The sequence below is a fragment of the Colobus angolensis genome, unplaced genomic scaffold, assembly GCF_000951035.1.
Source record: "Colobus angolensis palliatus isolate OR3802 unplaced genomic scaffold, Cang.pa_1.0 Scaffold18, whole genome shotgun sequence".
In the NCBI taxonomy this organism is placed as follows: Eukaryota; Metazoa; Chordata; class Mammalia; order Primates; family Cercopithecidae; genus Colobus; species Colobus angolensis.
In genome coordinates, this window is record NW_012114932.1 from 7526546 (window position 1) to 7536699 (window position 10154).

Below are 10154 nucleotides of genomic sequence, written 5' to 3' on the forward strand. Positions count from 1 at the left end.
AGCCTGCAGTGAGCCATGATCGTGCCACTGTACTCTAGGCTGGGCAACAGAGCAAGACTCTGTCTCAAAAAAAAAAAAAAAAAGAAATGGAAGTGTCCTCAGTGAATAGTCTCACCACACCCTATGAGATGGCAGAATCCACACCAGACCCCAGGGATCAGAAATTTTAGCAAAGAGTTTAAACCCTCCTCTTGTTCGAAGAGAAGCGCCCTCGTTCCACCTGCTCCAAGAGGCCTGCCCAGGGTGCCACAACTCCAACACACCCCCGTCCCCAGCACTGTATAAACTGTCCCTGCCCCTTTGTTACATGGAGGGGGTTGCCTGTGGCTGTGCCTTTAACTGTTTCTGTTCTGTGTAAGTTTCCAGATCAATTCTGTAATATCTTTTGATTAGTTCACTTCTGAACAACCTTTTTTTAGTTCCCCTTTTTAGCTCAGTTTGTTCAGTATTTCACATAATCTCACAAAATGATGGTGATGGTGATAATCGGAGAAAAAAAACTCACATCTTTTGAAGCAATTTTTTTTAATGTGGCCACTAATATTTAATAAAATACAACACCAATTGTCAAAGGTAAAAATACAACTCATGTATCTTCCTTACTCTGAAGGTGGTGTTTGGCCATGATGGAGAAAAGGGGCGCTTGGTTGTGGATGGACTGAGGGCCCGGGAGGGAAGTTTGCCTGGAAACTCCACTGTCAGCATCAGAGGACCAGTTTATCTGGGATCGCCTCCATCAGGGAAACCAAAGGTAAATAGTTATGTTCAGAGCCATGGACGAAAACAATTCACCTTATCGGCATAATTGTATGAGATATTCAAAATACTCAACATATGAGAATCTCAAAATACTTTAAATGATTTTTAAGGATTTAATTAATATTCACAACCACATGGAGTAGGTGCCCATTTCTTAACCCCAAACCTTCATTTTTAAGATGGAGGTTGAGACGCAGACCCTGAAGGGGTGAAGATAGAGCTTCTCTACCACTTCCTAAACCTGAATCTATTGGCTTCTGCTCCAGGGAATGCAAAAATGTAGGTTTTAGGTTGTAGACAGATTTTTTGATTAACATAATGTGTTCCAAATTACAGTAATTTGTGCCACTTTCACTATCTTTGCCATAAGGTAAAAGATTGGCTTGAGGGTTTTCTCTCCATCAAACTATTTATTTTAAAGATGCTTCTGTGGGATCTTTTTATCTCACCCATAAATGGAAACCCAATATTCTTTACCATAAATGATAGGTAACCATGAGAAATAAACATTTGGAAACCAAACAATGTTATTAATGTCAAACTAGGTAGTGTGACCTATGTGCTCTTTGCTTGGAGAAAAAGGTGCTTGACACATAATCAAGAGGGTGTTTAAGACGGACTAGCACAAAGCCAAAAGCTGTTCCTTGTCCTTGTCCAAACGCTAGAAAGAGAATTGAAAAAGGAATAACTGAATAACAGAATACGTGTTTTAATGTTATTTGAGGTCTGAAACAACAAAATTATCTCAAAAACCCAACTCGGGAATGCCAGACGAAGGGAAAGTCGGGACTCCCTCTGTCCCCAGAGAGGACGGGTGCTTTTCTAGGTTTGTCAAGTTCAAGGCTCTGATGGGGCACTCTGATGGGGCCACAGCCCCTGGGCTGAGCTCTGTGAGTGCCCGCTCCCTTCCTCTCTCCTACCCCCTGCCACAGTGTTCATTGCACCAAGGTTACTTGAGGCAGCCTTGGGCACCTGTCTTCCTTGTTCCAGATTTGCCTTTTTTTTTTTTCCCTCTCCACGAAGTTAAGTAAGATGAGCCTATCAACAGCTCAGGTCCTAGGGACTGTCCCCTACCTTAATGCAATTTTTGCTCCTTTCCTCCAGACCTGGTGGCACATTCTGGTGTGATGTTTGCTTGCAGTGGGCGGGGGAAAGAGCCCCAGGCTCAAATTTGGGCCTAGAAATGGGCATAACAAAAGCAGATCTTTTCCACCAGCTTGGATGCTAGCTGCTTAGGTTGACCTAGCCTCAAACAAGGCTCAGCCTGGCCCACTTGGGTTTTGCACTGGGGTTTGGGCCAGAGCTCCAGTGTTATACAGTAAAGTATATGTGGCCGGGCGCGGTGGCTCAAGCCTGTAATCCCAGCACTTTGGGAGGCTGAGACGGGCGGATCACGAGGTCAGGAGATCGAGACCATCCTGGCTAATACGGTGAAACCCCGTCTCTACTAGAAAATACAAAAACTAGCCGGGCGAGGTGGCGGGCGCCTGTAGTCCCAGCTACTCGGGAGGTTGAGGCAGGAGAATGGCGTAAACCCGTGAGGCGGAGCTTGCAGTGAGCTGAGATCCGGCCACTGCACTCCAGCCTGGGTGACATAGCGAGACTCCGTCTCAAAAAAAAAAAAAAAAGTATATGTATTGTACCCCAGCAGGCAATAGAGTATTACTTTGCTTTGTTATATACAGTAACATATATATATCATAAAATACATAGCATATTATCCCTTATTTATAATACACATTATATATATATAATATACACCACATAGTAATTGCTAAGGAGGATTCTCATTGTTCGTGTTTGCTTTTCTCAACCTCTGTTCCTATTTTCAATTCAGAGAAATCACAGGACGGGGCAGGATTTAGGTATTCTTTGGCCTTGGATAAATTCTCTTCAAACCACCCTAATCACACCCAGCATGTAACATCTGGGGCAATTTAGTAGCATCCCATTTACAATACTCTTTAGAAACCAAGTTTCTTTTTGCAGCCTTCTTTCAACCTAAGGGCATAAACCATCTCATGGGCCCTCCCACATGTCCTTTTCAGGAGCAGGCCACATCCGATCAGTGTCTGCCTCTGGGCACCAGCACTGCAGTCAGCCCTTAGGGATCAGTGCTGGGTTCTGGCCCGTCCTGGCGAGTCCTAGCTTTAGGACACAGCTTTTTCACTGTGTAGTGTGACAAATCTTGAGAAACTAAAAGTTTCACAGGGAGCCCAATCAGTAGTTTACTGCTGATGCTGACACCGTGTATATCTATCACATCACCATTTTCTCTTTTTTTTTTTTTTTTTTGAGACATAGTCTCGCTCTGTCACCCAGGCTGGAGTGCAGTAGCACAATCTCTGCTCACTGCAACCTCCACCTCCTGGGTTCAAGCAATTCTTCTGCCTTAGCCTCCTTAATAGCGGGGACTACAGGCACCTGCCACCATGCCTGGCTAATTTTTATATTTTTAGTAGAGACAGGGTTTCACCATGTTGGCCAGGCTGGCCTCGAACTCCTGACCTCAGGTAATCTACCAGCCTCAGCCTCCCAAAGTGCTGGGATGACAGGTGTGAGCCACTGCGCCCGGCCACCATTTTCTCTTAAAGTTACCATGTCTTTGTTACCACATCTGTCTCGCAGGATTCCAGAGTCCAAAAGGCATTCCTTCTAGAAGGGAATCCAGAAGTTTTATTCAGTGAATCTTAAACTTTCTTGAGAATTTTATGACATTTACAGTCCTTCTCCCCAGGAACATGCACACGCAGAACATATCTGGTGTATAATATAGGAGAGCACAAAACCCCTTCAGCCTGTTCCTGGGCCCCAGGAGATGAGTCCCCTGTTCCAGCCAGCTCTAGGCAGGCATGGGGCTCCACGCAAGCCCACTGACGATGCACACTGTGTCTTATTTTAACTCTGCAGCATTCGTGACTTGGTGGTGGTGCACTGAGCCCAACAATGTAGGAAGATTTTTTTGCATTTTATTATTTTGGGAACATTTTGGCCTCTTTATTTTCGTCAGCTGCCCTGCATTAAGCTGTCATACTGCCTCATGGAACTCTAAGAAGGGATTTGTATCTGCAAAGTGACGGTGAAATCTGTGAACTGTAAAGGGGAAATTTCCCTTGTTGCTGCTTCGACTGTGAGGACCAGGGTCAGGTCAACTTTCCCTGTTCTTATTCTAGCACAAGCTAGCAACCTGCACGACCCCCACCCTCCTGCACACACACCACTTGGTTTGGTGGCACCTGCAATCTTCGACCACCCACCCAACATCTGGTATACAGGTTTTTTTGGCACTGTGGGCAGAGAGCCAAATAGAACAGCTATTAGAACCTGAGCTTGAAGAACCTGACTTGGAAGCAGGAAGAAGGAATCCCTACCTACCTTCCCCCTTTTGCATACAAGCTGCAGTGCCCTTTGCCTTGGCTACCCATGCCTTTCTTGGAGGTGTAGGTAATGAGCTTTTTCTTTTCTGCTTGGTTGCAGAGCCTCCCCACAAACAGCTTTGTGGGATGCCTGAAGAACTTTCAGCTGGATTCAAAACCCTTGGATACCCCTTCTTCAAGCTTCGGGGTGTCTTCTTGCTTGGGTGGTCCTTTGGAGAAAGGCATTTATTTCTCCGAAGAAGGAGGTCATGTCATCTTGGGTAAGGAGCAGTTCTATACGGTTTATGTCTTTGCATCTTAAGAACTGTATCCTGTTTTCTTTCATGATGATGCTTTAACTTCTGCTTTTTTTTCCCTTCTGAAAGCTCACTCTGTGTTGCTGGGGCCAGAATTTAAGCTTGTTTTCAGCATCCGCCCAAGAAGTCTCACTGGGATCCTAATACACATCGGAAGTCAGCCTGGGAAGCACTTATGTGTTTACCTGGAGGCCGGAAAGGTGCGTAGCAGTCTGATGCCATGGGGAGGGTCTGTGGCAACCAGCTTCAATGTCTGGAGACCACAGTGGGTCAGGTTTGTAGTAGAAAATGAGATCCAATCTTGTATTTAAGAGCCTTGACTTCCGAGCTAACTTACCATTTTCCTTTAGCAAGTCATTTTATCATCATGTTTTCTGTTCTTAATTTTTAAAACTGGGAAAACTCAAACAAGTCAGGCTGAATTGCAACTCTAGCACTTGGTTATATGGCCCCAAGGAAGTTACTTAAGCTCTTTCAGACTTATCTGTAAAATATAGATAATAACTCTTATATCTTATGGCTTTTGTCAAGATTATAGGAATTGTCATATACTCAATTCTTATGGATTTCTTCCTCATCTCTGCGACCTCATTTGTCCCATCACTCACAGGCCTGAGTCAATATCTTACTTTCCACCACTCTCAGTTATATCTCTTTCCTTTTTCAAAGATGTCTCTTTAAAACCAAATTCTTCTAGGAAGACCTTTAGTTGAGGCCTCAAGTGAAAGATTGATATAATATGCCATTTTCTTTCATCTCAATCCTTCCACAGTTTACTAAATGTGAGTGGAAAAGAATCCCAGAAGAAAATAAAATGCCCCAAACTCCTAGAACATTTTTTTTTTATTATACTTTAAGTTCTAGGGTACATGTGCGTAACGTGCAGGTTTGTTACATATGTATACTTGTGCCATGTTGGTGCGCTGCACCTAGAACACTTTCTATTGTAGCCTTTAATTCAGTCTGAGTAGGTCTCTGGTAGCCCAGAGAAGCAAGTAACTATCCACTTGCAAGGTGGTTGAGACAATTCTGGTATTTCAGAGGAGGGGCTGGCTGGAGAGAGTCTCTACTGAGAGTCTCTGGGAGGGAATTATTCTCAGGAGAACAAATCAAGACCTGATGATCTTCATAATAGTAGTGACATTGTTTAGCTCAAAAATTGCCTGTGAATAGGCTGTCCCATCTAGCTACATGCAAATTAAATGTAAATTATTTATAAATACACTTATTTTAGTCCTCTCATTTCATTCCCCTTGATCCAACCCTTGGAAAATCCTGGAGGAGACCCTGATCTAGGAAGCAGGACTGTGGGATTCTGCACAAAACAGACTGCATGCCTGGCTCTTGATGCATGCTCAGTGCGAACTCAGTCATTTTGCTTGTTTAATGTCTTGGACGAGAACCCCTCTATAATCCATGCATGGAACTAGTACAGTTGGCTGGCCCTTGCAGCAGGCTGAAGGCCTCCACCAGTAGCTTTGCCTTCCACATCTCACATATCCTGCACAGAGCCACTGTCACGCATTAATTGCTAAGGAGGATTCCAATCAGTAACCTTTGAGTTGAGCTGATGGGGGCGGGGTTTGAATTAGAATTAGAATTTGAATTTGAATCATTGCCATTGGTGACGACGTCAGGCCAGGGTCCACCCTGATTTACAGTTTGCCTGCCTGGAAGGGATGCAGCAGAGAGATCTCTGGAAGCCTTGGACCCCATGTGGTCACATGCTTCAAAAGTGGAGGAGGGCCAAAATCTAACGTGCACTTAAGCTGTCAGTTGGCCAGATTTGGGGAGGGAAGATGGCAGGGGAAGGTCGGCTCCACCTGCCTTTCTGAAGGAAATAGGAAAATGCATGTGTGTTCCAGGTCACGGCCTCTATGGACAGTGGGGCAGGCGGGACCTCGACCTCAGTCACACCAAAGCAGTCTCTGTGTGATGGACAGTGGCACTCGGTGGCAGGTATGTTGTCCAGTAGCTGATTGTTCCTGCACTAAAACAGGCCTCCTTTCCATCTGACTTGAACTTCCCAAAGGCAGCCTCAGCCCTCCATCCATAGTGCCTCATCAGGACCAGCCTCCAGAGTAATGTGTCCATTCTCAAACCCAGCCATGCTTCTGTCTCTCATGGTTGCCCCCTCCAATTCTCCAGAACCTATCAGATGTTCTATTGTTGTTTATTTGTTGTTTTTGGAGCCCAGCACATTAATAAGCTAGACTAGTTTTCAAGATAGTATAATATTGTGATTTAGATTTTGGCTCTGAAGTTAGAACAGAGGTAAAATCTTTCCTTGTGGGACCTTGGGCAAGTTGCTTAATTGTTTTTTACCTATGGTTTCCTCTTCTGTAAAATGGAAGTAAAAATAGGGTATGCTGCTTAAGGTTGTGGAAATTAAGCGGGATAATGTGTGAAAATTAGCCTAGTATCTGATATGCAGTCAGTGTTTAGTAAGTATCTGTTTTTTGCTAAGGCTCATTGTTGGGTTATTTTTTTCAACAACCATTTAATATTAATGCAAACTATTTAGACAAACCAATGAGTAGAGTGCAAGCATTTCCTCTCAAAAAGAGTCTGTTATTTTATTAATTACTTGTGGATATTAGAGATCTGTGAACCCGTATTGGCTAAAATACCTTTTGTAAAAAAAAAAAAAAAAAAAAAAGATCTTTTCTTGGCCAATTTAAAAGATAGCTACATCGCAATTAGCTGAGATCGTTAACACGAGAGGAATTTGTGTCGAGAGTCAAAAGCGCTGTCTTTGGCATCAGTTTTCAGGAGTCAGTGTCTTCATAGAAAGTCGCTGAGATCCCATGAAATCAGCATGGCCTCTGGACACAGGAGACCAGAGCTTGGTCCCAGCTCTTGGTGACAGCCATCCTGTCAGCCTCCTCAGGGAGACACATTCTCTTATCCGGGAAATGGGGAATGATCATTTCTTCTTCACAGATTCATTTTAAGGGTAAAATTCATTCATGTACATGAAAGCACTACCTGGTGTTTAGAGGAAGTTAATTGAATTTATATCTAAACTGACCAAATCCCTGCAAACGGCGTTCCCACAGGTCCGGTATGAAGGAATTAATTAAAACAAAATCAATAGTGTAGACATTAAGCAGGGCTCACCTCCGATGACAGACCTAACCACCCTCTTTTCCCCAGTCACCATAAAACAACACATCCTGCACCTGGAACTGGACACAGACAGTAGCTACACAGCTGGACAGATCCCCTTCCCACCTGCCAGCACTCAAGAGCCACTACACCTTGGAGGTGCTCCAGGTAACTCTTGTCCTGACTTCTATAACATGTTGTCCTGTCTCAGCTCTGAACATTCGCTTCTTAATGAGTTAGTGGCAGGGCAGCTCTTGGCTGGACAGTGGAGATGGTGAGGCCCTCTGCACTGGCATGTGGGGAAAGGCAGTTGCTAGAAAGGAGCAATTGTCAGGTCAGCCCAGGCCCCATTACTACTGTTTCCCCTCGTCCCAAGCCTGTTTTTTTTTGTTTTGTTGTCTGTATGTTTTTTTTTTTTTGAGATGGAGTCTCACTCTGTCGCCCAGGCTGAAGTGCAGTGGCACAGTCTCGGCTCACCACAACTTCTGCCTCCCGGGTTCAAGCAATTCTCCTGCCTCAGCCTCCCGAGTAGCTGGTACTACAGGCACGTGCCACCACGCCTGGCTAATTTTTGTATTTTTAGTAGAGATGGAAATCTTGTTGGCCAGGCTGGCCTCAAACTCCTGACCTCAGGTGATCCACTGGCCTTGGCCTCCCAAAGTGCTGGGATTACAGGTGTGACCCCCAAGCCTGTAATTTATAAGCCTCTCTTAAGAGGCTGCATTAACCCAGAAGCCTGATACCAGCAAAGAGTCATGAAAGGGTCTGAAAAACTGATCTCTGTCCTCTTCAGGTATTTAGTTTTACTGGTGAGTTATTAAGCTTTTGGGGACCAGACTGGGAGAATCAGGCTAAAATGGAGTCAAGTTCAAGACTGGAATGTTGCCTGGGAAGAGCCTTTTCATTCCTCATTGTTTTCTGTCCCTCCAAATACGCTATAATCTGGTTGTTACTTGTATAGGTCTTTCATTACCCATAAAAAGTGCCAGTTTAGAGCTATTGATTTGGGCTGTGGATTCTCCTCTGAAGAACTTGAAGAATAGCCTTGTTGCTGATTTATCACAGCAGGTGGAGTGTCCGATGCCTGCCTGAAGTGGAGAGGCTGAGTGGGCTGAAATGTGAGGTCACTTTAGCTTTCTCCACTAACACTATATTTTGCCTGGCATGGTGGCTCACGCCTGTAATCCCAGAGCTTTGGGAGGCTGAGGCGGGAGGATCACTTGAGGCCAGGAGTTCAAGACCAGCCTGGGCAACATAGTGAGACCCCCATCTCTACAAAAACATTAAAAATTAGCCCAGGGTGGTGGCTCACACCTCTATTCCTAGCTACTTGGCAGACTGAGGTGGGAGGATTGTGTGAGCCCAGGAATCCCAGGTTTACAGTGAGCTGTGATCACACAGCCCGGGTAACAGAGCAAGACCCAAAACTAAACAAAACTGTCTTTTAAAATCCAGGGAACAGTCCCCTGGACAGTATGAATTATTTACTGAATGCCTCTCCACTTTCTCTTTCAGCCAATTTGACGACACTGAGGATCCCTGTGTGGAAATCTTTCTTTGGCTGTCTGAGGAATATTTTTGTCAACCACATCCCTGTCCCTGTCACTGAAGCCTTGGAAGTCCAGGGGCCTGTCAGTCTGAATGGCTGTCCTGACCACTAACCCAAGCGTATTTCACAGCAAGGAAATTCACCTTCAAAAGCACTGATTACCCAATGCACCTCCCACCCCAGCTCGAGATCATTCTTCACTCAGGACACCAACCAGACAGGTTTCATAGCAAACCTAATTTTGAATTCTGACCATGGATACCCATCACTTTGGCATTCAGTGCTCCACATGTATTTTATATACAAATCCCATTTCTTGAAGATAAAAACATTGTTATTCAAACATGCACAGAACGTTTTTGGTAATATTAATTTCCACTAAAAAATTAAATGCCTTTTAAGGAACATTCTTTTCCACTTGTTAAAAAATTAAATATATTTTAAAGCACTTTAAGAATATGAAACTTTCATATATGTTAAAGGGTTATAATTTATGGAATTAAAAATGCAGTGTAGTCCTTAAATTATGATGTTTTATTAACATAAAACAAGTGGCTTGATGGTCATTGTTAATTGGATTAATTCTTCAGCACCGGTTCAATGTATTACCTACAACATAGTCTTCTACAGATAATCATGGAGCATGTACTGGTGAGGGTTTTGTATGTGCTCAGTATTGCAACCACAGCGAGGGATAAGAAATAATTCCTGCCCTTAAGGAATATGCAATCCAATTGCGGAGACATATAATATTCATAAAATAGTAACTTACAAACAAACTGAACTCATGAACTCATTAATGAAGCCCATTGGCTTCCCAATCCTAGCCTTCCCCAGCCTGCTACCAACCAAGTCTAGATTATGATGATCAATTCCTTGAAGGCACAAACTACCTAGTAGGGAAGCTGAGATGGATGTAACGCACCATCACTGAAGCTTCGTGTGGCAAGCTAACCAAAGTCAACGGGATGGAGGACTCGCTTCTAGTTTTATCTACAAAATAATGAACGATGTTCTGAACCAATATCATTACCCAGCACCACTCTCCCTAACAGAGAAGACTAT

At 44.0% G+C, this 10154-nt stretch overlaps 1 protein-coding gene across 2 annotated transcripts in view; it reads left to right on the forward strand.

Moving 5' to 3' along the window:
* The window catches only part of LAMA3 (laminin, alpha 3), an 83447-nt gene extending 73834 nt beyond the window's left edge, over positions 1–9613 (forward strand). For both annotated transcript variants that reach the window (XM_011939253.1, XM_011939254.1), the window contains 6 exons: positions 611–751; positions 4237–4396; positions 4502–4632; positions 6298–6391; positions 7589–7708; positions 9056–9613. In XM_011939253.1, the coding sequence (XP_011794643.1) occupies positions 611–751; positions 4237–4396; positions 4502–4632; positions 6298–6391; positions 7589–7708; positions 9056–9201 (792 nt within the window). In that variant the 3' untranslated portion in view covers positions 9202–9613. The remainder of the gene's footprint in view (positions 1–610; positions 752–4236; positions 4397–4501; positions 4633–6297; positions 6392–7588; positions 7709–9055) is intronic.
* The last annotated feature ends 541 nt before the right edge of the window (positions 9614–10154 follow it).